The sequence below is a fragment of the Oryzias latipes genome, chromosome 15 (assembly GCF_002234675.1).
Source record: "Oryzias latipes chromosome 15, ASM223467v1".
In the NCBI taxonomy this organism is placed as follows: Eukaryota; Metazoa; Chordata; class Actinopteri; order Beloniformes; family Adrianichthyidae; genus Oryzias; species Oryzias latipes.
This window is the reverse complement of record NC_019873.2, coordinates 10,086,684-10,111,883: the sequence shown is the minus strand read 5'-3', so window position 1 is coordinate 10,111,883 and position 25,200 is coordinate 10,086,684. Positions and strand designations below refer to the sequence as shown.

The 25,200-nt window shown below is 42.5% G+C and overlaps 1 protein-coding gene across 1 annotated transcript in view; it reads left to right on the top strand.

Annotated features, from left to right (window-relative positions):
• The window catches only part of LOC101159527 (echinoderm microtubule-associated protein-like 6), a 62,287-nt gene that overhangs the window by 15,267 nt on the left and 21,820 nt on the right, over positions 1 to 25,200 (top strand). The window contains exons 2-20 of the mRNA XM_023963296.1: positions 5,098 to 5,257; positions 5,748 to 5,846; positions 5,930 to 5,998; positions 7,209 to 7,394; positions 7,523 to 7,658; positions 12,169 to 12,242; positions 13,094 to 13,221; positions 14,154 to 14,291; positions 14,366 to 14,507; positions 14,591 to 14,705; positions 15,793 to 16,002; positions 16,079 to 16,246; positions 17,929 to 18,035; positions 20,319 to 20,437; positions 21,061 to 21,247; positions 21,316 to 21,421; positions 21,636 to 21,729; positions 22,031 to 22,131; positions 22,317 to 22,519. Coding sequence (XP_023819064.1) covers positions 5,098 to 5,257; positions 5,748 to 5,846; positions 5,930 to 5,998; positions 7,209 to 7,394; positions 7,523 to 7,658; positions 12,169 to 12,242; positions 13,094 to 13,221; positions 14,154 to 14,291; positions 14,366 to 14,507; positions 14,591 to 14,705; positions 15,793 to 16,002; positions 16,079 to 16,246; positions 17,929 to 18,035; positions 20,319 to 20,437; positions 21,061 to 21,247; positions 21,316 to 21,421; positions 21,636 to 21,729; positions 22,031 to 22,131; positions 22,317 to 22,519 — 2,542 coding nt within the window. The remainder of the gene's footprint in view (positions 1 to 5,097; positions 5,258 to 5,747; positions 5,847 to 5,929; positions 5,999 to 7,208; positions 7,395 to 7,522; positions 7,659 to 12,168; positions 12,243 to 13,093; positions 13,222 to 14,153; positions 14,292 to 14,365; positions 14,508 to 14,590; positions 14,706 to 15,792; positions 16,003 to 16,078; positions 16,247 to 17,928; positions 18,036 to 20,318; positions 20,438 to 21,060; positions 21,248 to 21,315; positions 21,422 to 21,635; positions 21,730 to 22,030; positions 22,132 to 22,316; positions 22,520 to 25,200) is intronic.

The following is a 25,200-nucleotide window of genomic DNA, read 5'->3' as shown; positions in this document are numbered from 1 at the left end:
TAAGTTGCTGACATGTGACTTAAATGTTCAAAATGCTCAGTTTCTTTAGTAAAACTAGAAGAAACTGATGGATTTATGTAGCTTTGTTTAGGAGGAAAACTGTAGCAGAGGAGCAGAAAAACCTGAATATAGATGAATAATTGTGCCAGCTGCCCCCCTGAAGGTCGATGGGTGGCGGGTTTTATTGTGTTCGTGAATCCACAGGAGGAGGAGCTTCTTGGAGCTTTTTATAGAAGCTGCACTGATTTCATCGGCTGCTATAAATAGACTCGCCGTCGTGCTGCAGGTCTGTTTGTGATGCAGCGATGAGGAGGCCTCATGATGAAGGTCAGAGGTGAATTATACCCGTCAGGAGGAGGACGATCGGGGGGGGCACAGTGAGGATGTGTCTTTCTGAGGTCCTCTACTACAGCTGCACACATCACCCTGTTCTTCGTATTTTGATCATCTTGTGTATCTAGAAGTTTTTATTCCTGTTTTTTGAAGATTTTAGATTTTTCCAAATAACTTTTGGAACATTTTTTAAGTTAGCAAGTTGGCCTTGCAGGTACTTTTTTTTTATTCTTGATGCTGACACATTCCTTTTTTTTTGCTTCTTTCAAAATGTAAGACAAAAAAGGTTTGTTTGTTTGTTGTTGTTTTTTTTTTTTTGAAAGGCTCAGATGAGGGTAAAACTGTTGCAGAGGAAAGGACTGCAGCTCCTGTCAGGACTGGTGTCCCACATATGACGACAACGAAACAGAAACAGACAGAAAAGATTTTCAGCAGAAACGTTTGGTCTTTTTTTAGCTTCTCACCAGAACAGAAAAAAAAATAACTAAAAGACAAAAGAAAAACTTTATTGGAAGGGAGATAAGGTGAATCATTGCCATAGCAACAAAATCCAGTTTTATTAATGTTAATATTAAAGTACTCAAATAAATTTAAAGCAACAAATTTATTATAAGACTAAATCTAAACCATTTAGGGAACTCTGAAACGCAATATCTTTCAGATGTATTTACTTTTTTAGGAAAACATTTCTAAGAAGTGTGTTTTTTTTGGTGTGAAGGACAAAAATGTGGTTTCATGTTCCCCAAAGATGTTTACATCCTCATTTTCCATCATCATCATCATTGTTTTTCTGCACAGAAAAGCAGCCCCAGCCTAACATTATGGGTCCAACTAAAATGGGGAGCAATATCAGAGCTATCCATCTGTACAGTTTAGATCCAGATAACAGCTCAGACACGGAAAACGAAGACGTACATGGATCTAGTCGTCTGACAGTGGATGCATCAGAATGGAGCAGAGCAAGAAGCTTGTGACCCAAGTGTATTTTCTAGAAAGATTTTTTTCAAACTGCCTCGTTACATTTGCTTCTGATTCACCACAATTTAAATACAGAAATACTCAGAAATGCAACTTCAAGCATAATTGTCTTCATATATGTCCTCCATAATCAGACGAATGCCTCAATAACATGTAAAAAATTCCCAAGACACCATTTTCATTGGAGTGGGTCTTTAACCCTTGTGCTATCCTAGGCACTTTAACGTTGGGAGTTGGGTCATCTAGACCCACTAGACAGTCCTCTGAACCTTTTTTCATCAATGTTTTGTGATCTTCACTGGTGTCCATGGATTACATGAAATCTTTCCACCTTTATCCACCTTTGTCATGGTAGGGAGAACATGTCAATGTAAGGGTGGGGTCATCTAAGATAGCACAAGGATGAAGAAGTTTTGATTTATTTGTTGTCCTTATTTGGCCCATTGGAATGGGTTTTCCTTTGATTCTGTGTGGCACTCCAAGCGAAGGACTAATCTGTTGGTGGTTTTTAACCCTGGGCGTGTCTCTGCCGTCCTCTGACAGCTGCGGGGTTGGGATGAAGGCCTTCGTCTTCACCTGCTGTAAATGTTTAACTGCTGAGCAAACCTCCTTCAAGTGCAGAGCATCCGGCAGTGATGCAGGGATGGAAGCGTCAGTTCCCACCGACTCCGAGGCGGCTTTAACAGACTTTAATAAACTGAAAGGGAGCCCACAACATTTAATGAATTATAAAGCCGGTGCATGAATAATGCATTGGCTCTGTCTGCGTGTGTTTGTGTTCAGTGGCAATTAATCTGTGTGACGACAGCTTCCCTCCTCGCCTGCTCACATTCAGATCTTGCCGCTGACAGCAGCCGCCTCGTTCGGGACGGGACTTTGATCTGCAGAAAACGGAGGCCGGTCTGCTTTTAGATGTTTCTTCCTCCAATTATGCTTCACTTATCCTGTCAAAAGTGACGCCCAGCTTCCAAACTGCACTCGGTGTCAGGCTTTCAGAAATATGTGGTGAGATTCATTCAATGGAAATTTCTGCATGTTTTCTTTAGTTTTCCAATATCATCGAGTTTCTCAGCTGCAGTCATGCACGTTCACATGCACGCTCAGATTAAGCTATCTGCAGGATAAACTGATTTTCCTGATTTCCATCGTGTTCCTTCACTTTCTTACGTTTTGCGTTTCCTTTTTGAACAAAAACATTATTTCCTTTGTTTAAATTTACAAATTTTTAGAGGTTTATAGCAGCACAGATTCCTTCCTACAGCCGAGCAAAGTCTCAGTCATAAATCTCAGCTCCACACAGCTTCTGCAAACAAACCTCTGTCTATTATTAGCAGCCGTCTTCTCACTAAAAATGTGTCTTACTGCTGTTAGGAGGACATGAAGCCGCCTGGGGTGTCAAACTGGCAGAACAAAAGAAAAGTAGTTCCGAGACAGATCATTAAAGTTTAGGTAGAAAGTTCTGCTACGTGCAGGGAAAACTTCTGCCCTCTGTTGCCATGGAAGCACAAAGCCATTTAAGTTTTGGGGCTTCCAAAAGAGGATGATCCAAAAAGAAAAAGGTTTATTTATGACAGAAAAGGGAGCTGAAGAATGAGTTATTACATATACGAGAAAGAAAAAGCAACCAAAAATGGATTAAAAAAAAGTTTGTTAGAATACTTTAGGGAAAGTTTATGCCACAATTAAATGTTGAGAAACAGAACCTTCAACAGCCCAGAGATTTTGCTTGGAAAAATGTGTCTGTGTCCAAATATTCATGGTCCTGATTGTATGTGTATGCATCAGAATGGAGCGGAGCAGCACATTTTCTATGTTATAATTTAAACTATATTTTTTCATCTGCTCTTGATTCACACCAATTGGAATAAAGAAACACTCATAAACACAATTTTAATCTTTTTTTCCTTTATAAATTTATAAATGTCCTCCTTTATAAATGTCCTCTATCCTCAGAAAAATGCCACCAGAACATGTTGAAAACACCCAAAACAGTTTTAATCAGAGTGGGTCTTCAAGATTTTACGGAGAACCTCTCAGAGGCTTTCAGATCTGACCCTCAGCTTATACCCAAAAATAAACAAATCAGTTGAGAGGACATTTCTTTTTATAAATTCTGGTCAGACAAAACCTTTGCCTGTTGTGGCTTTGCACCTCAGTAAAATGTTCAGCACGTGTGGTTTTGCTAAAGAACAGGGTTATATTTTCCTTGTATTTTATTCTCTGTTTGAATCCTTAAACATATTTTTTAAAGACTCAGGTCGAGCTTCATGAAGTCTGTTGAGCTTCGTTTAGAGTCTGTTCCTCCAGCTCTCTCCTGCCTCACAAAAGAGTTTTATCTTTACATCGCTTCTCTTGTCTGTCTGCCGGGATGGGGCCGACCTTCAGTTCCTGCTGAGGATGATGGAGATATATGAAAATGTGGTTTTATGGAGATGGTCAGAATCTGGGTGTGCTGCAGTGGTACGGGCCCATGTTGTTTCAGCAGGAGGATTTTAAAGGATCGGTTCTTTCCTTTTTCATCTATTTTGCTGAAAATTGACTCCCTTGAATCTTTTCAGCGTAAATATAAGAATAAAAGTACTAATAACAAACCAACTCCTCTGCCGTTCATCCAAGGGATCACCATGTTTGGATTTCCTGTGCCCTCTGACCCTAATCTTCTTCATCAAAATCATGTAACTCAACTGTGCCGTCAGGTATTTAAAGTGTCACGCCAATCATCTTTTGATCTATTGTATATGTTTCCCAGTGGTCTTTTAATTATGATTATGTTGTTAAAAAACCAACAAAAAAGACATAGTTTCTGTCCAGCGGGAGGAGTTCATTAGAAAATAACCTTGGAGTCATGTTCCAGACCGCTGGACTGGGACGATTTCCAATCATCCCCTTGTTTACATTCTCTCCTGCTAGCCCCTCACAACCCCAATCTAACATTATCTGAGAACAAAAACGGCGAGCAACATCCGAGCAATCCAACAGTTTTGATCCAGATTCCAGCTCAGCCGAGGAAAACAAAGACGGCCATGGATCCATCTGTCTGCAAGTGGATGATCAGAATGGAGCAGAGCAGGAAGCTTACAGCCTGCCAATTGTAGTTTGTACATAACGCTTTTTCCAACAGTGTTTTTTTTGTCTGCTCCTGATTCACAACAATTTAAATAAAACACTCAGAAATAAAATTTTTTGTTGCAGTTCACAGCAGGATGATGGGATTGATCTACTAAACTGTAGTACCTTTACTCTAAAGGTTCAATTCCCTTTGTTAATCAAGCGTAACATGAAACAATACAACAACATTTTATTTGACAAGGATTTGAAGTTTGTTGCCTCTTAATATTTGCTTTCAGTTTTGTTTTATTCTTAAACATTTTGGTATTTTTTCCCCACTTGCAGTAAAAACTCTCTTCAGTGTCACTGAATGGAATTTTTTGCCCTTTAAGTTTGTTTTATTTTGTTTGCACACAAAAATACACAAAATCTTTCAGTCACTTACTCTGTCACTTTTCTGTTTCTGACCAAACTTTTATTAAGAGTAGCAGAATTTGAACTTCAAATTCAGGGAAGCTAATGTGTCATTTAAAACAATATCAAAGAAAAAAGACTCAATCATTCAATCAAGAAGAAAACAAATGTATGGAAACATGGAACCTCTTTTTTTCTTTTTAAACAGCTATATGGATTATTTTTTGACCATTTGTTTAAAGTTCTGATCCCTTATCTGTTACTTCAATAAAGGAATTTAGATGGTTTTGAATTTGTTTGTCTCTCCTCCACCCTTCCCTCCAGCCTGGCCTTGCATCCAGAGCGTTCCCTGGTGGCGACGGGTCAGGTGGGGAAGGATCCTTACGTGTGCGTCTGGGACTCCTTCACCGTCCAGACCGTGTCTCTGCTGCGGGATGGACACACTCATGGCATCGCCTGCCTCACCTTTAGCGCTGACGGACAGGTGCCATTCACACAAGCACATACACACATGCACACACATATGCACTCTCTGGAAAGCACACATGTTCACATTTACACACACACCCACACACATGCACATACCAGTGAGCATGCATGGACCTAGTTGATGATGCAAAACCCAGTTAAGGAATTTTGTAAAAACGATCAGATTTTCAGGATTTCAGCATTTTTGTTACAACACAGAATGATTACAGTGTCATCAGCAAACATTTGGGGAGAATTTCCCAAAACTCCTCGTCAAAATTTGCCAGGAATTTTCTCAAGTGTATCTGTCAAAAACATGAAGCCTCAACAATTTCAGTTAAAAAAATGCTGCACAATGTTTGTGTTCATCTCAAAACAAAAGCTGACTCACGGAAATTTGCTGATAAAATAAACAGATTTATAAAACAAAAACGAAAATTTTGTGTTAGCGTCAAAGTTTCCCACAATTCTCTCCTAACCTGCGGAAAACGCTCCTGTCTCTGCAGCGGCTGGCGTCGGTGGGTCTGGATGCCAAGAACACCGTGTGCATTTGGGAGTGGAGGAGAGGGAAGATCCTGGCCTCGGCTACTGGACACTCGGACAGGGTGCGAGGAAGCCCCTCCCCTTTGTGCGTGTGCGTGTCTCTGTGTTGCTGCATGTTTGTCCTGACGCCTCCTCTGTCCTGCAGATCTTTGACATCTGCTGGGATCCGTTTCAGCAGGACCGCCTTGTGAGCTGCGGAGTCAAGCACATCAAGGTGGGATGAAAATGAAATAAACAAAAAACTAAATTCAAACAAAACAAGCTGAATTGAATTTGTTGAACTGATTTTGGAATTAAAAATCAAATGTTCATTTTTTTCTACAATTTCCAAAAGTGAATAAAAATAAGATATTCTCAAATAACAACCTACTTCACAGCACATTTTTCAATAAAATAGCATCTCATAGTCTGTGTACTTTAGAATTTAAGTTTACATAACCTACCCGATACTTTTTAGACAGCAAAGTATGATTAAGAGCGTTAGGATGAACTTAATGTTCTAAAACACTTAAATAAAATACCTTATGCCTCAAAGTATTGACAAGCAAGAAAATATAAACATATAAACCAACAGAAAAATAAAATAAATTGAATTAAAAGCAGATTAAACGAAGGAAAAATGTATAAAAAGGATGAGAATACTTTAGAAAACAACAGAAGGATGATGTCCAATTATAAAATGTAAACCCAAATTAAATATAAAAAATAGAGTATAAGTCAAAAATTGAAAACCAGTTAAATGTACAGTTTCTATTATGTTCAAGCAAACAGTTTTTTTATCTTTAAAATACAGGATTTAAAAAAAAGTTGTTCAAATTGGGTGATTTAATAAATATAAAAATAAATAATGTGAATAAAAATCTCAAAATAAAATGAATTCCTGCTTGTGTTTAGTTCAGTAAAAGTCAAAGAAAATATAAACATATAACTTATATTTATAATTAAATTAAATTAATTAAACATTATTAAAAAACTTTTATTGTTTTTATTTTTAAAAGGGACAATGAAGATAATTAGATGACAGATTAAAATATAAATGTCTGTTTTTAATTTTTTCTCCATAAAGGCCTTGACAACAAGTGCAGAAAATGACAAATGATTCAAAAACAAAACAAAGAAAGCAAAAAAACAAGTGAAGTCACAAAGTTTCCTCAAAAATGGATTCTTTTTACAACTCAAGGCTATTCTGGTGTTTGTGTCAATTCCATTTGGATGTCTGTCTCCATGGCACCCCGTCACTGCAGCCGAGGTCTGGATGGCCCTGACAATCGAACAATTTTAAATCAGTTTAAAAAGATTTGTTTATTTTTCACCAATCTGTTTCTTTTTTTTACATTGAGGTGTACAAATGCGTCATTCAGTGTTTTAGAGGTTTCAGACAAACCATGTTTTACATCTTTTTCCCTCCTGTTCATGGCCTGCAGTTCTGGGCTCTGTGTGGAAACGCTCTCACGCCAAAGCGCGGCATTTTCGGCAAGGCAGGAGACCTGCAGACCATCTTGTGTGTGGCATCGGCTAAGGATGACATCACATACTCGGGAGCTCTGAACGGGGACGTCTATGTGTGGAAAGGACTCAACCTGATCCGGACGGTTCAGTCCGCACACGGAGTGAGTCTGATCCTTCAGCCTGACCAGCTGCAAAGAGGAGGCACTGAGGCGATGGAAGAGGGTCTTCGGATGGAAAAATGGTCCAAACGCCACGATCCTTGTCCTGGATCCATTTGTGTTTGTTTCAGGCTGGTATCTTCAGCATGTTCTCCTGCGAGGAAGGGTTTGCCACCGGAGGCAGAGACGGCTGCGTCCGACTGTGGGACGGTGACTTCAAACCCATCACGAAGATTGACCTACGGGAGGCCGAGCAGGGATACAAAGGTCTGAGAGTTTCTGACTTAGCAAGCAAAGCAAAGCGAAATCACAAAAAGTAGTTACGCAATACAGCACATTAAGTCAACACGAGAATTTACCAGAAAATTGAAAAAGAGGAAAATGGAGCAAGTTAATCTGACTCTTGAGGGTTTTTGAATATTTTAGAGTAAGAAAGAACAAAGCCATGTTGGTTTTATGCATTTATATATCTGACAAATGTACTCTGTAAAACTAAAAGTCCACAGTTTTTTCTCCTGCTCAGTTTGTCAGATATTGTCTGTGATTTAGGCACACAACAGTCATTAATTCAAAATTTCTGCTAATGTTGTGTCTACACGGAACACAAGCTTTGAAAAATGACTTCAGTACTTCAGTATTGAAGCATATTTGTAAATGACCTGGAAAAAATCCTAGAACCAAAAAGGTTTACCGGGTAACAACTAGATGGTTTTAACACAAACTGTTCAGCTTTTATTTACTCAGTTTGAAAACAAACAAAAACTTTACATCAGTAAAAACCTAAATACAGTCTGATTTAGAAGGCCCCTTTGAAAATTTGTCTAATAGATATTTTCTAAATTCATTTTATTTTTAAATGTTAGAATAAAATTGCTCTCAGCCTGTCAAAGTCTCAAATCTATTCATTCCTTTTTGGTTCCAACTGTTGCCATGCTCATTATTTCTGCCTTTTTACTCATTATGCTGAAAGTCTGGGGTTCAGTGACATCATATCCTCTCAGAGTGGCAACTAACATAGACCGAAAGAAACTGGAACTGGTTCAGTTCATCAAACAACCACTAGGGCTTTTGGTCCATCGTCCCAATAGGGCACCCACAGTGTGGCTCCAGCACTGGGGATGAATTTCTATCAACTTTATTTATATTTTACTTTTTCTTTTATGTTTTAAAATTTATATTGAATTTGAGCCCACTCCACACAAAAAAAGAAGGTCGGGCGTGGTCATGGACTGTTGAATCGAATGGTTTTAAGATAAGATAAGATATTCCTTTATTAGTCCCACGATGGGGAAATTTCCTTATTGCGGCAGCAGTACAGGAACAGAGAGCAATATATAAAAGATACAAAACTATGGAGTCAGTATAAACACATATATACGCAATATACACACATACATTTCCAAAGACATTGCACAGGATGACCATATAATCAGTTATTGCACAGGGTAAGATAAATAAGACAGAGCCCATGATGTTGTTTAACGTGGTTCACTGGGAGCAGCTAAGGTTGTAAAGTCTGATGGCAGAAGGTAAAAAACAACCTGCGGTGTCGCTCCTTCAGACACCAAGGATGTCTCAGTCTGACGCTGAAGGAGCTGCACAGTGAGGACACAGACTCATACATGGGGTGGGCCTCGTTCTCCATCAAGGATGATAGCTTAGCTACCATCCTCTTCTCTCCCACCTCCTAAATTGTGTCCAAAGGCAGCCCCAGAACAGAGCTGGCCTTCTTCACCAGCTTCTCCAGCCGCTTCCTGTCTGCTGCCGAGATGCCGCTACACCAGCTGACCGCTCCATTAAAGATGTCTGATGCCACCACAGAGTCATAAAAAGTCTTTAGGAGTGGTCCCTGCACTCCAAAAGACCTCAGTCTCCTCAGCAGATAAAGTCTGCTCTGTCCTTTGTTGTACAGTGCTTCTGTATTATGTGACCAGTCCAGTTTATTGTTGAGGTGAACACCCAAGTACTTGTATGAATCCACTCTCTCAATGTCCCTTCCTTAGATGTTCACCGGTGCAAATGTAGAGTGTGTGTGCCTGCGAAAGTCTACCACCAGCTCCTTGGTTTTCCCTGCATTAATCTGGAGGTAGTTCCGCTGGCACCAGTCCACAAAGTTCTGAATCAGTTCTCTATAGTGTCTGTCATTGTCATCCATGATTGGTCCGACAACAGCAGAGTCATCCGAGAACTTCTGCAGGTGACAAGATGCTGAGTTGGACATGAAGTCTGCGGGTGTAGACAGTGAACAGGAACGGAGCCAGAACTGTTCCCTGCGGTGCTCCTGTGTTACAGGAGGGGTTTGGGTTTGTTTCAATATCCTCTAGAGTTTTCTGGCTTATATTTCCAGTCTCAGTGAAGCAGACGTTCGGTAACTCATGATCATGGAGCCCAGAAAGAGTCTTTGTACCAAGATCATGTGACCTCACAGGGGCGTCACTTATACAGACATGGGAAAGAAATAATAACCTTTTTTTTTTAAAGGTCAGGCTTGGAAAAGCAGCCCACACCAATAGAAACAGTTTAAAAAATTCTTTAAAATTATCAAGAATTCCTGTTTGGGATGACTTCAGACGATCACAAGGAAGTCTGGATATTTTCCTGCCTTACATGTAAACTATTGATATTTAAATAAGGCGGTTAAATAAGATGTTTTCGAAGACTTCAGTGGGCTTCAGTAACAGACGTTTTCCGAATGAAAATTGTTTAACCTTCCTGAAAATAGGGAAGGTCTGAGCTGAGGCGCTCTGGATGAGAGCCCAGCACATGCGTGTCACATTGGCTCTTATGGAGAACTCAGATGGAAAAGAAAAAACAGTAGGAATAGGTCATTCAGAGAAGAATCCTTTCTCTAGTGAATGTTTTGAGTCAGTGTATTTTTTTACAGAGACATTTTAAAATAAATTGCTTGCTTTTTTCTGCAGGTGAAATGTTTCTTAAGCAAAGTAAAGCGGAGTCTGGCTTCTCCACCTGATGAGCAATTCTCTGACGTCTTAAATGTCAAATCTGTATGAAGGCAGAGATGTGTCTGTTTCAGAGAAGCTCAGTGGGGACTTTTGTTAAAATCTCTTCAGATATCTTCTCAAGAGGTTTTCTGAGCAGAAAATTCAAAATATGAAGAGAAGACTAATGATAGAAATGGTTGGGAAGACAAATAGGAGGTGTAAACTTTTTATTTTACAGTAAAAATTGTGACATTTCAGAAGTTTTTATGTGTTTTTGTTCAATCTTTCACCATAAAAAAGTTGAGGACTTTGATTAGACAAGATACTTGGTCAGAAAAATATTGCTGACAGCACAAGAGGAGAGGTCTTGTGTACAAAGAATTGCACCGATTTCCTGCTGGAAGTGGGAGTAGATTTCAAAATAGAAGGCAGACAGGAGTTTTCACACATATGAATCTGTTGGAGATTTTTTTCAGCACATTTGGGACTAAAACCAGATGCAGCTCTGATTCTTCCTTTAAAAATGGTGCCGGTAAAAAAATGTTTTAGGTTTTCATAATTTGTCTAAATATTAATGCTAATTACAGCAGAAAGGTCAAACAGAAACCGCATTTTCACCAAACGTGAACATTTGTGAACTTTTCTTGGTTCTGGAAAGCAGATGAATATTTTCTGTGTGATGTTGGTCCCCTTCTGCGGTCTCCTCCTGTCAGCCTCTGTGCAGCTGGAGCACCACACTGACACAACTGGCATGGTCTCCATGGTGGAACCATGGAAGATCACCAGCAGCTTCGAGTGGAGATGCTGCTTCCTGAGCCCTCTGTGGAAGTGGATCAGCTGCTCAGCCCTTTTGACCAGAGCTAAGGTGTTGGCTGACCAAGAAGGTCTGTAAAGATGTGGAACTTGGAGGACACCACTCGCTCCACGCCACTGATGTGTGTGTGTGTGTGCTGGAAGTCCAGGAGGAGTTCCTTAGTCTTGGTGATATTCAGTTCCAAGCTGTTAAATGCACTCCACTCTCCCAGTGTCAGACTTCATCCCTGTAGGCCGTCTCATTTTCTCTGGATGGGTGGGACTGCAGTGAGTAGAAAAGTGGGCTCAGGGGAGCTGATGCTGGGAGTGCAGGCAGATGAGAGGGGATGACCTGAGCAGGTGGATGGTGGGTTTGATGTGTTTCAGGACCAGATCTCAATTCATTTGCAGCTGTCAGCAGAAGTCACTGAAGCTGATTGTGTGGCGTTTTGGGGACTGAGAGGATTTAAGCAGGCTGGAATAACAGGTTGACGTTTTAAGGAAAGCTGTGGAAATGCAGATTTGGACCAAACCTCTTCGACTCTCGGGGGGGATCTTATAAATACTTCAGAAAGTAATTGACTAGCCCACTTATGCTCCACATAAGTGGGCTAAAGTAACCTCAGGCTGGTGATGCATGAGCTTTGTGCAGAAACAATCTAAATCCGTTGTCATTTTTATCAATCTTGCTTCTTGACAGTCCCACTCATTATTTCCTCATCTTTGCTTAACCCTCTCATGACCTCTTCAGGCTGTTTCTACTGCTCAGGGTCCAAGCAGAAGACTTTGACAAAATTAGAGTAAACATTTGTCTTCAGGTTTCGCCCTCAGCGGCAGCGGATGCTCTAATTGGCGAGCGCAGCGCGGCTGATTAGATTCTGGTTTCTGGCAGTTAAGCAGAGAGTGAAGGAGGAAACAAACTCTGAAAGCTCCATCTCTGATGTTTGTGGTCTTAACTAAAGCAGCATTTACTGCACTTTACTGACAGAATCCGTTTTTTACGAGCACATGGAAGGTTTCCCATCCCTCTGTTCTGTGTTCAGGTCTGTCTATTCGCAGCGTGTGCTGGCGAGCGGACCGAATCCTCGCCGGAACGCAGGACAGCGAGATCTTCGAGGTGAGGAAGACTAAACAAAAGATGCTTCCGGTCTGTCTTAATTCAATTTAAGCCAATGCAAAAGTCAATATTTAGACCTGAAAATAATGTTGAGACATATAAATTGCAGCTGATTTTTTTTTTATCCATCGGTGTTTGATTTGCATTGAATGTAGAGAAAAAAAAGTGTTTTTTATTTGAGCCTTCATCCTGAGGAAGAAAAAAACATTTCCAGGACCTCCTCTCCTCCTAGATACCACCATGGATTTGAACCTCTTAAGACCTGTCGTCCACATGTGTGGACATCACAGTTTGAGTTTTATTACCACAGTACCGTAGTTGATTCTGCTGACCTGAGGCCTGTGACCTGTGACCGTAAAATAAGAAAGGCAAACAAGAGCTTAGGTCTTGACAGGGTAAAACCCAGAGGATGAAAAAGAGACAAAAAGATGAAAAATAAATAAGTCAGGATACCGAAATGTAAGATCTTTGTACTCATTTCATTACCACGCTTCTCTAGTGTCAGATTGTATGACAGGATTTGAACATGCAAACTCAATGTCAATCTGTGTAAATAAGTCTTAGCTGAAGAGATTAGCCATCAGACGGAAAACATTAAAAATATCACTTTGGTTTTAATGTTCAGCAGATGTTGCATTTTGTGTCATATTTAAGTATAAAACTGTATTTAAAAATCAAGTTTTTCTTATTTATAATTATTTGGTATTTTTATTTGTGCACAAGTGAAATACGAAAGACATCTAATAAACAAAATTTAAGTTTTAACGTACCATTTTGTCCACAGTGAAATGTTTTTTTTGTAGTTATGATTTTAAAAAATTCCAAATGTGTGTTTTTGTGTGTGGGAACAGGTGATGGTTCGAGAGCGAGACAAGCCCCTGCTCATCATGCAGGGACACAGCGAAGGCGAGCTCTGGGCGCTGGACATTCACCCCAAAAAACCTCTGGCTGTCACCGGCAGCGACGATCGATCTGTCAGGTGATCCGTTACAGATTTCCCACAATTTAGAGCAATTTGAGGTTTGATTCCACAGACAATATCTGTCTTTTTGCTCGTGAAGATCTCCTCTGTTCCAGGAGTTTTGAAGTTCCCAGATTGAGTTTTGTTAACTTATTTGTTTTTTTTCCCTCTTCAACCTATTAAAAAAAACTTATTATTCTGTCATGAACTTCAACACTTTGTATGTCAAAGAGACATATCAGGTGGATAAAACCTTATGTCATGTGACCATTTTCTTTTCTTATTCTAATTCTTAATAGATCCTTTAACACTGGACATGTCATAGGCAACATCTATGTTACAGACATTCTTGGTAACTCTTTGACCATTTATTCGATGAATCAGCTGATTGGCAAATGGGCGGGGCATCTGTCTTTCGAGGGAGTCAGGTGGAATGCCTCTCCTTTCCTCTTTGATTTGAGACTGAACCAAGTGGAGCCAAATCACTTAACCATTTAACCACTAGGTGGCTCGTACCAAATCCAGTCATTGCAGGTTTAGCCCCAATGTGAAAGAGACCAATTCTACACCAGAAAAAAACACACTGTGTAAAGTTTCACAAAGAATAAAAGAAATATACTCATAAATTCAATTTTTTTTTATTTAATATTCTTCATCTATGTCCTCCATCATCAAAAAAAAAATCCACAAGAACACATGAAAAACACCAGAAACACCATATTCATCAGAATTGGTCTTTAAGGTTTAGTGTTTAGCTGCTAAACTGACACAGCTCCAGTTAATTTTGTTTTAACACCAGGCTTGAAGGCACAACTGACGGCATTACTTAATAAGGATCATGAACTCTGTTTGTCAAAGAACGTCTTGAAAATGTTGAGGATAGGTCCTACTGTGGGGAAGGAAGTATTACTGAGCACGCACGAAGTGCTAGCTGTGTGTTTGTGCATCAGGCTGTGGAGTCTGGTGGATCACGCCCTCATCGCTCGCTGCAACATGGAGGAAGCAGTCCGCAGTGTGGCGTTCAGCATGGACGGATCCCAGCTGGCTCTTGGCATGAAGGACGGCTCCTTTACCGTGCTGAGAGTCAGGTGACTCACAGTTCACTCAAACCAGCTTCAGGTCTTTGTTCCTGCTGGTGTACTTAAAAGACTGTCCTCCTCAGAGACATGACAGAGGTCGTCCACATCAAGGACAGGAAGGAAGTGATTCACGAGATGAAATTCTCTCCAGACGGGGCGTACCTGGCTGTTGGCTCCAACGATGGACTGGTGGATGTCTACGCCGTCGCCCAGAGATACAAAAAGGTGATGATGGTGGAGAAAAAGAGGCGGAAAACTTTCAGTTTACAAAGTTCTGTGACTTCATTTGGCTGTTTCTCTGTTTGCAGGTTGGAGAATGCAGCAAATCCTCCAGCTTCATCACACATATGGACTGGTCTCTGGACGGAAAGATTCTGCAAACCAATGATGGAGCCGGAGAACACCTCTTCTACCGAATGCCACGTAAGAAACCAAACTCTGTGCTGAGATCTTTGAATGAAGTTGAAATGAAAGTTAAAAACGGAAGAGTTTGGCTTAAAGACATTCGTTTGCTCAGATTCTTCTCCAATGTCGTCACTGTAGTTTTCTTATTTATTCTTTTAATTGTTTTAATGTAGCTTATTCACAGGTTTTTATGCCTTCTTCCTGTTCATCTGTAGTTTTTCTTTGTCGGTATTGTTATCTGCTCTGCCTGGCTATTATTTTTTTCCCACTTTCATGTGAATTATAAATAAAGCCAGTTTTTCCGGACCTTTAGTGCAGTAAAATGAAACAGAAAAACCCCTTAATGTCTTTTTTAAAGTTCCACTCTGATAAAATTGTGCTTTTAACATTTTTTGTAGCATTTTTTGGATAATGGACAACACATAAAAAAAATAAAAAGCTGTGAAAGTAGCATTTTTGAGTATTTTTTTATTCAAATCTTTGTGAATCAGATGAAGATAAAAAAAAATGCTGTTTAAAAAAGATTATAGTTATGACATAGAAAATAATCTTCTTGCACCGCTCCATTCTGATCATCCACTTGTAGACAAATAGAGCCATGACGTTCTTTGTTTTCCTCATCTCAGATGGTATCTGACTCTAAACTGTACGACTGGATAGCTCCAGTATTATCTGCCCTTTTGCATTGGTAATGGTTGGTTGAGGGTGTGAGGGGGTGTAAGCTAGCGGGAGAGACTGTGAACAAAGAGCTCTCAGCAACGGAGAGTGGGAGGGGGGATGGGTTTGCTCCGCCCACAACACAGAGGTGGTGGTCTGCAGAAACTATGTCCTAGAAATCGACAGTTTTTTTTTTAAATTTTGGGTGAAAACAGCATAATCGTAATAAAAAAGACCACTGGGGACGCCTTTACAATAGATCAAAAGATGATCTGAGCAGGACTTTAATGTAAAACTGGAAATTCAAGTGTTTTAAGCTTAAATTTTTCCCTGTCCATTGATTAAACTCCTAAAGCATTTGTGCCCGATTTCTTTACACATTTACTAAGACAGCCTCTACCTGGAGACCTGGAGTGGAGTCTTAAAGTTTGTCGTCTTGCTCCTGTAGTGGGGAAACCTGTCAGTAAGGAGGAGGTGAAAAATCAACTCTGGGCCTCCTGGAGCGGCATCCTGGGCTCTGAGGTCAGTGGTATCTGGCCCAAATACTCTGACTCAACAGCCGTCCATGCTGTGGGCGCCAACCACGCTGCTGCGGTGCTCATCACCGGAGATGACCTCGGCCTCGTGAAGCTGTTCCGCTTCCCCTGCCTGAAGAAAGGTCTGCACTTCGTCCTGCTGCCATATTCCATCTCCCCTTTAGTTTTATCTTAAATACTTGTGTGTTTTTTTTCAAGGTGCCAAATTCAAAAAATACATTGGCCATTCAGCCCATGTGACTAACGTTCGCTGGTCACATGACCTACAGTGGGTGTTGACCACGGGTGGGGCCGACCACGCCCTCTTCCAGTGGAGATTTCTCCCAGAATCAGTCATGAATGGGGGTGTGGATATCAACATTCAAGGTAGGATGGAGATTAACTTTAACCCTTTAAGTACGCCCCCTAGGGCCTGCAGAAAAGAATAAATACAGTTGCAAGCAAAAGTATGTGAGCCCTTTAGCGTTACTTTTCTTTCTGCATAAATTAGACATTAGATGTGGCCTGATGTCCATCTAAGACAAAACAGTAGAAAAACAAAGTTAACTGCAACTAAAACGTCTGGATATTCCAAAGTCCTTCTAGTTACACATCATGTGAACAGATGAAACCAAAAGACAGTTGTTTGTGAGACGCACCATCATCAAAACTTCATCCTAACTGTGAAGTATAGTACAGAGTGTTCAATAATTTATCACAAGTGGTACAGTCTAAAAGTAACGCGGCATAGGTAAAATCCACAAAGTAGAATTACAGATGTTTTAAGGCTGTAAACTCCACACTACACACTTTCTACACTTTTGCTCGACAGACATGAACATTTTCAGACTTTTCTCTCTCAAAATTCAGACCTTCTTGGAAAAATGAGTCTAGTATTATAGCAATTGAAAACCAAGATGTGGCAAACTGAACACGTTCTGTACAGGAGACACGGCAAGGAGGACATTGATTGACAAGGTCAACAGCCAATCAGGATGCAGTATATAGTGCGCTGTAAATTAGAAAGAAACAGAAAAAAATAAGTATGCAAAGCAGCAATGAAAAGAATTGGAAGACGGCGTGACTGTGAAAGGGGAACTTCAATGTAGCGAGGGAACACTTTATATAGATATATAGGGCATCATAGTTTGGGGCTACAACCTGGGTGGTTTGCTTTCATCTACTATAAATGTCTCAGAGATCAAACTATTTTTAAGTTATCAAAATCCAATGAAATAAATCTACTTTGGTCACTTTTTAAATGTGAAATTCATACTACAAACATTTCTGTCTTTTTTCATGCCAATCTGTTACTCAGTTTTGAAGAATCGTTAGGATGAACCCATGAGGCTGCAGGCTAAAGCAAACCTGGCCAACATTTACAGTATACTCTTTCAAAACTTTATATATTTTGAGTACCATCAGCTTTTTTCAAACTGACTGCTAAAAAAGGTGCCAAGGGCAAATCCTGACTTAATTCAGGTGAAATAGTTCATTAAAGCTGGATAGCTCCTCGTCTGAGTTTACTGCATCTTCAAAACTAACCTGGTGGAGAGCAGGCCTGCCTGAGGAAACACCCCCCCTTCCACCTGTCAGGATTCCCCTTTTAATTTATCCATTCACAAAACATTCATTTAGACACATTTTATCAAAAGACGATGTTCGATGTAGATTTCCTTTCACAAGATTTGATGTTGATGTAGAGGAACAGAAATTTTATGCAGATTTATGTTTATAACTTCTCATTTCCTGTTTCAAATTCTCATCTCTTTTTTTATTTTCAGAAGCAAATTATTTAGTTAGTTTTTACTGCAATTTGAGTTTAACTTTAAATACAAACACAACAAAGATTATTAATCCCCAAGATTGTCATCTTAAAGATTGAGTTATGGGCAAAGATGTGGTTAGTTGTTTTTTTATGTGAAATGATCAATAATATTATTTTGTACACAACAACACTCCCCTGGGGTCCAAAGAGACCTATGCTTTTAAAATCAGGGGACATTTTGTGTTCAGAAGATTTCAGATGATCATGCAAAAGCCTAAACTGGATCTCATCTTCTCCTCAGACAGTTATGGCGACTCCGGCAGCGAGGAGTCAGACAGTGACGCGTCCGACGTCCCGGAGCTCGACTCGGATATCGAGCAGGAAACGCAGATCAACTACGACAGACAGGTGAGCCCCTGCACGTCTGTTCAGGATGTCCCGTTTCCATGGAAACCCACTGCCGGCTTTTCTTTCCATCAACCAGCGGGGTAGTTTCCGTGGCCTTATCTCCACAACCAGCTGCAGCCAGATGCTCCTGTGACGGCAGTAGCAGCAATGTGCTGTTTGCAGATAGAGCTCATAGTGCACGTGTATGTGCACGAATGTGTGCATGTGTTTGGCTGGAAATGGTCAGATAGAAGGATTACTTTCTTCTACAATAAATCCATATTTAGGCAAAACATTTTTAAGGAGGCACTTTACAATCGAATGAAAAAAAAATGCATCATGTTGAATTTTACGGCAGCAGCAGTTCTAGCAAACAGCCACAGAAGGAAATGCTAATAAACAACTGGAAGAACTCCTGTAAGTAACCAGGTTAACCATCGCCAATCAGGAATTAAGAGATGTTTTAATTTTTTGTTTTGCAGAACTGAAGATGCACAGAAATTTGCTAATCTGGGAAAACAAAGTCTACAAGACAAAAGAAAGTCAGAAATATTAAAAACAAAGACAAATAAGATTCATAATCATCAGAAAGTTTTAAAAAAATCTCACCAAACTCAAAGAAAATAAAAGAATACCTGTATTTAATGAGAAAATTTAAAAATGGGTATTAGAAGTTGGTTGTGTTTGGGTTAAATGAAAAGTTCTAAAAAATTCAACTGGACAAAACCTCTGGTTTGAAGACGTTTCGCCTCTCACCTGAGCGGCTTCTTCAGGTCTGACCGACTGGTGTTCACACCCGATGGTCAGAAGCGAAGAAGCCGATATGAGGAGAGACTACACGTCTTCAAACCAGAGGTTTTGTCCAGTTAAATTTTTTAGAACTTTTCATTTTATCATGACCTGGATGACTGAGATGACGACAGCAACCTAGTCTTTTGGTTCTAAAGCAGCTTTGCATTAAAGTTAGACAAAAATCTGAAATCAATTCTCACAGAGAAGGAAACCTATGAGCCAGAACCAGGTGTGAACTTGCACTGTAAGGTCAGAGGAATTCACACCTCAGGTTAGTGACTTCAGATTATCCATGCAGTCTGTGGGCTTTACTTTATGTGATCTGGGACATTCATGTCACCCCAACACTTGTTTTTTATGCAAAACGTGGTATGCATGCAAACACCATGAATGACTCACAATCCTGCAAAGATAAAACTGTCAAAAGTATCTGTTCAAAAATAAAATCAGAAAATGTTCAAAAAAACAAATGCTTGATCAGGGGTCTGCAACCTAAGGCTCCAGAGCCACGTGTGTCCCTCTTACCCCTCCTTGGCTTAAGAAAATAAAATACTAGTAATTTTTAAAAGTCAGGGTTACTAAAAAACCATTGATTTGATTTAGATTAGTTAAGTTTACAAATTAATGGCTGATGTAAGATATTAAAAGGTTTTTACATACCGCTGATGAAATCAAAAGGCCACCTTTGCTCTGCGCCTCCTCCAGAATAAAATCTTTTTCAAATACTAAGCAAACTTTGTTAAAAAGTTCGATCTTTTCTGATTGCTTAGGTCATTTGATGAGTTTAAAGCACATGTTATCTTATACTGCACAACAATTGCTAGTAGCTGTCCAGAGGGGAGTTGATAAGATGTGCATAATCTTTATTTAGTTTTTCTACTCGATCATCAACCATTTAATTCATGTTACGTTCAGGTTAACAGCAGTAAGTAGGAAAAAGTAGACCCAAAAGCAAAAAGCAAGTTTTGTCTTGCGTTGTTTAAAACAGTTTGTAGGAGAACATTGGCATGAATTCGTTTGGCACAGGAAGTCTTTTCTTTTGAAAGGAAAGTCCTACAAGCATTTGTCAAAAGTAAAAAATGAATTTCACATTTTGAGAAAATGCTAGTTTCTCTTTCTCTTTATAAAAAAACAAAAAAACAAAAAACTATGTATATTTAATGTAAAAGTAACAATGTAAGAAATGCAAAACAATATCAACATTTCTAAAAGGGTAAAAAAATACTTTGTTGCTCCCATTGGGATTTGATCAATAAAAAACAGGTCCAAATGGCTCTTTTACTTTTAAAGGTTGCAACCCCCTGTGCTAGATACTCAGAAGATCCACACAGTACAGATTGTTGTTTTTTTTTCTTGTGGATCTTTTTTTCTTTTCTGTGTGATCTTTTCATTCAGGTCAGAATGAAAAGAATTCCCATAAACTGCAGATTATGATTATTATTGGTATCAAAAGACTTTCAGCCGCGCCTGGATGGATGTGAAATGTGAGGCCTGTTCTCGGTGCTCCTGCAGGTTTATAAGGAGGACCTGCCTCAGCTCAGGCAGCAGAGCAGAGAGAAGAAGCAGCAGGTTGGATCTCTAAAGAGACAGAAGGGACCGGAGCAGGGCCTCCGACTGCGGTTTGTTCACGGGTAACTTGTTCTTCATGCTAACACGTCACAGTTGTAAAAGTGAGAGTCATTAAGGGTATTGAAGACTGAAGACTGTGGGAGCCGCAGAGTTGAACATGACAACAAATTCCTGGGAAAATGACCAGAATCGACTGAAAACAAGTGGAAAAGTAGCCAATAAAAAGGCTCTGTAAACCTTGTGCTATCCTAGGCACTTTAACATTGGGAGTTGGGTCATCTAGACCCACTAGACAGTGCTCTGGACATTTTTTCTTCAATGATTTGTGATCTTCACTGGTTTTCATGGATTATATGAAATCTTTCCACCTTTATCCACCTTTGTCATGGTAGGGAGAACACGTCAATGTAAGGGTGGGGTCATCTAAGATAGCACAAGGGTTAAAAGCTTGTGGATGAACAGCGAGTTGATAAAATTTTAAAGCATTACAAAGAATGCAATTTTACTTTAGCTTTTGAATGCATGGGCCTTTAATCAAACTATAACAATCATAATAAATGTCATCACTCATTTTTATTACTGTAAAATCTTACAGCCCAAAACAAAACGCTTCTTCTCATCTTTGTTCATGCCAGATTGCCTTTTATCATTTTTGCTGTGCTGTGTTGTTGTTTATGCCGCTCAGGTATCGTGGCTACGACTGCAGGAACAACCTGTTCTACACTCAGAGTGGCGAGGTGTTGTTTCATGTGGCGGCGGTAGGTGTGGTCTATAACCGTCAGCTGCACAGTCAGCGCTTCTACTTGGGCCACGACGACGACATCCTGAGCCTCAGCATCCACCCGCTGAAGGACTTTGCAGCCACAGGACAGGTGACGAACACACACACAAACACACACAATCTGCACAATGACTGACAGCTGACGTGTTGGTTTCGAAGGTGGGGAGGGACCCAGCCATCCACGTTTGGGACATCCAGACTCTGAAGTGTCTCTCCTTGCTGAAAGGTTTTCATCAGAGAGGCGTGTGTGCGCTGGACTTCTCAGGTACCTCTGCGTCAGTACGAGGAGCAAAAACATCCAAACATATTTTTCACATTCAGATGCTCTGGTATAGAGTTAACCTAAAGCTCTAAAGTTCCACTTTGAAAACCAAAATACCCTTCCGGCTTTCTAAACTTAAACATAATTTGCTTAAACCTTTATTGTGAAAGAGCGGGGGCTTCAGGATGATCTGCTTTTTTTCTGTTCATCCTCTCAGCTGATGGAAAAAGTCTGGTTTCAGTGGGCCTTGATGATGACCACTCCATCATCCTGTGGGACTGGAAGAGAGGAGAGAAGCTGGCAACTGCTCGGTAACATGAATCCTGCAACAGAGTTTACTGTTAAAAACATAGAAAGATCACCGTCGTACAGTGCAGCTGCAAGAACCATTTTTTCTTTAAAAAAAAGACTTATGGTATAAGTATTTTACCACAAAACCAAGAAGACCACAGAATCCATGTCTGATATTCTTCTGATGACTCTGGTGACACTGGCACTTCATCCTATATTTTTTTCATTTGGTTTTCGATAACAAATTTTCTTGTACATAATTTTACTGTATTTTTTGTCTTAGTTTTGGACTTTACAGTAACTGTTTCTCTTAACCTGTAGGGGTCATAAGGAGAAGATATTTGTGGTGAAGTGTAACCCCATGCTCATGGACAAATTGGTCACTGTGGGAATTAAACACATCAAGTTCTGGCAACATGCAGGTAAAACTGAAACACAGAGCTTGAACTGTAACTATGTCACCATGCATTTAACCTTCAAACATCAAAAGTTTGAGGCTTTCTTGACCTCTGGTTGGGTCAGTGACATTTGTTGCATTTTCATCTAAAGAATTTTTTTAGAACAAGTCAGCTGAATGTAAGGAAGTGCATTTCTTTTTGTCCTCCAGGGGGCGGCCTCATCTTCAAGCGTGGGGCGTTCAGGAGCTCCGGTCGGCACGAGACCATGATGTCTGTGTGCTATGGTCGTAACGAAGCGTTGGTTTTCTCTGGAGCCGCCACTGGCGACGTTTACATCTGGAAGGAGCCGCTGCTGCTGAAAACGGTCAAAGCTCACGATGGGCCGGTGTTTGCCATGTTCTCCCTAGACAAGGTGAGGAGGACAGATACCCCGATCAGCTGTTTGTGTGCCCTCTTTTTTTTTTTTTTTTTTTTTCTTTTAACTTGTCCTGTCCAACAGCTGGGCAGACAGACGAGAGCTGAGGGCCTCTTGTGTTGGACATATTTTGCTTTAACAAGAGGGGTTATTAATCTTCTGACAAACCAAAGGTATGTCTGAATAAACCCCTTTTGTAATTGAGGCCAAACTTTATTAATTTCAATCATGTCTGAAAATCTTTGGTGTTGGACCGGACGGAAAAGGAAAGAGGGGAAGAAGAGAGAGGGACGCTAGAGAGAGGGGGGGGTAGGGGGTGATAATAGGAGGGGAAGGGGGATAAGACCATGAAGCAGCATACAGCAACAAGTTTACTGGTTGTTAATCATTATGGTAAGGTTCAAATGCAGTACAAAAAGGGCGGGGCCTGTCCACACACACACTCAAATGTTATAAACACACCTGCTAGCTGCAAAAATGTCCACCTGTCGACATGTACACAAAACAGATAGTGTTCACACGCATACTTATGCCTGATAACCAACTAGTGTGAAATATTTCAGTCATTCAGTCATGCAAGCTATTAGTGCAAAGGTGAGCTAACACCAGTGCTCAGGTGAGGTTTTATGTTCTTCTAAAATGGATGGTGGAACGTGAAAAGAAGGAGGGAGAGTGCCCAGCCATCCCCACCCCAAGACCCCCACCGCAGCAGCAGCGGCAGCCGGAATCCCCCCAACGCCACACGGGAACCGGCAGGGAACAACCGCCGCCCGGGCGACCAAGCCCGCCACCCAGGCCAGGGCCAGCAGGGCCGCCGCAAGGCCCCCAGAGCCAGAGGCCAGGGAAGCACGGAGGGAAAGAGAGCGCCGCCCCAGCCCAACCAGGAGAGCAGCCCCCCCGCCGCGCCGGGAGAACCCAACGCAGAGCCCCACCGGAGAAGGACGCCCACAGCCCCAAACGAGCACCCCACCACCACCCAGGAGTTCCGGGCATCCCCCCGCCCCAACCCCAGGTACGAGCCAGGACCCCCCAAGGGAGACCCGCTCCGCACTCCAGGCAACCATCCGCCCGGCCCACGGTTGGTCCAGGGAGGAGCGAGGCAGGGGGCCCGCCGCCCCCGCCCAGGAGGGGGGAACCCCGGGGAAAAAAAGAGGGCCCACAAGGGGTGTTATAAATATGGCCCGACCAGGCTCGGCCACAGTTGGAAATTTGGCGGGGCCCAGCACTCAGGAGCAAGGACCAGAACCCACCCCCCAGGGACCAGACACCCCCGGCTCAGATGTAATGTGAACTCCCCCACCGCGCGGAGAGAGCACCGCCGGGCCCAGGAAGCCGGCACCCCGGGGACACGGCCGCCGTTGCAAAGGAGGGCCCGCACCCCCCACCAGGGAAGAGGCAGGGGACAGACGGACCCAGGTCCCACCTTCCTTGCAAATTGTGTGTGCGTGTATGTGTGTTTGAGATGGTGTGTGTGTGCATGTGTGTGTGTTTATGTTGGGATGTATATATTGAGGGGGGAGGGGTGTGTGTACTAAGGGGGGTGCAGTTAAAATTGGCGGGTAGGGCACTAAGGGGACATCTCCTGATTACTCACAGTGACGTCCCCTCACCTTCCCCACCAAGGGGCCCTAAATGTCTAAGGTGCGGTTAAAATTGGCGGGTAGGGTGCTAGGAGGACATCCGCTGCTTGCTGGCAGTGATGTCCAAGCACCCCCCCTACCAAGGGCCCTACATGTCTAAGGTGCAAATAAAACCGAAAGAGGGGGGGCCCACTCCATACGGCAACCATAGGAGGGGGGCCACTGCCTAGTAAACCCCCCCCCAAGGCTCATCGCAGGCTAAGCCCCCCACCCCCTCACCCTATTATGAGGTTATATGAGGAAGGGGGTAAGTTGGGGACAGCTGATAAACTGTCCCCCGGTGGTCAAACAGCTGTCCCCCGCCCCCCCCCCAGCAAGGGGGCCAGGCCCACCCAGCCCAGGGGCCCCACCCCCGGAGGCGCCGACACCCCAGGCCCAGCACCACCCCCCCCACACAGAGAGAGAGGAGCCAGAAAGCGCCGGCCCCCCCCGGAGCAAGCCCAGGCCCCCACCCCCAAACGCCGGCCCTAGAAGAGCTCTGGTCAGGCCTCGACGGGACCGAGGCAGCCAACCGGCCGGGGAAACCGCCGATGGCCTCAGCGGAGACCCCGACCCGTCAACCCCCCCTGCCCCGTACCAATAGTGGACCCCCCCCCTCCCCCAGAATGCCCCCCCACAGGTCAGGGCCGACAAGACCCCCCACCCCACCCCCCCCAGACCCCGCAGCCGAAGCGGAGGACACCCAGAGCGACCGGGGGCCCCAAGAGGGTTGTCCCGTCCCGCCCCAGAGCCAGGGAAGGGCCGATCCCAGCCCCAGGCGTAGATGGGAAGCCCATCCAGTGCCGCTGGGCCCCCCCCCCCAGCAGCGCCCCCCGCCGACCCCCCCCAGCACAGGCAAAGGGACCACCCCCCCAAGCCAGGCCAGACCACCACCCCACCCCCCCACCACGCACCCCCACACCCAAGCCCAAAGGACCACGCAGCGCCCCAGCCCGCCCCACCCAGGCGCCGGACCCGATCCCCCGACCAACGGAGCCCCCAACAACCCCCGCCAGGCACCGGAGGCCCCGACCCCCACCCCGGCCCACGGCAGAAGGG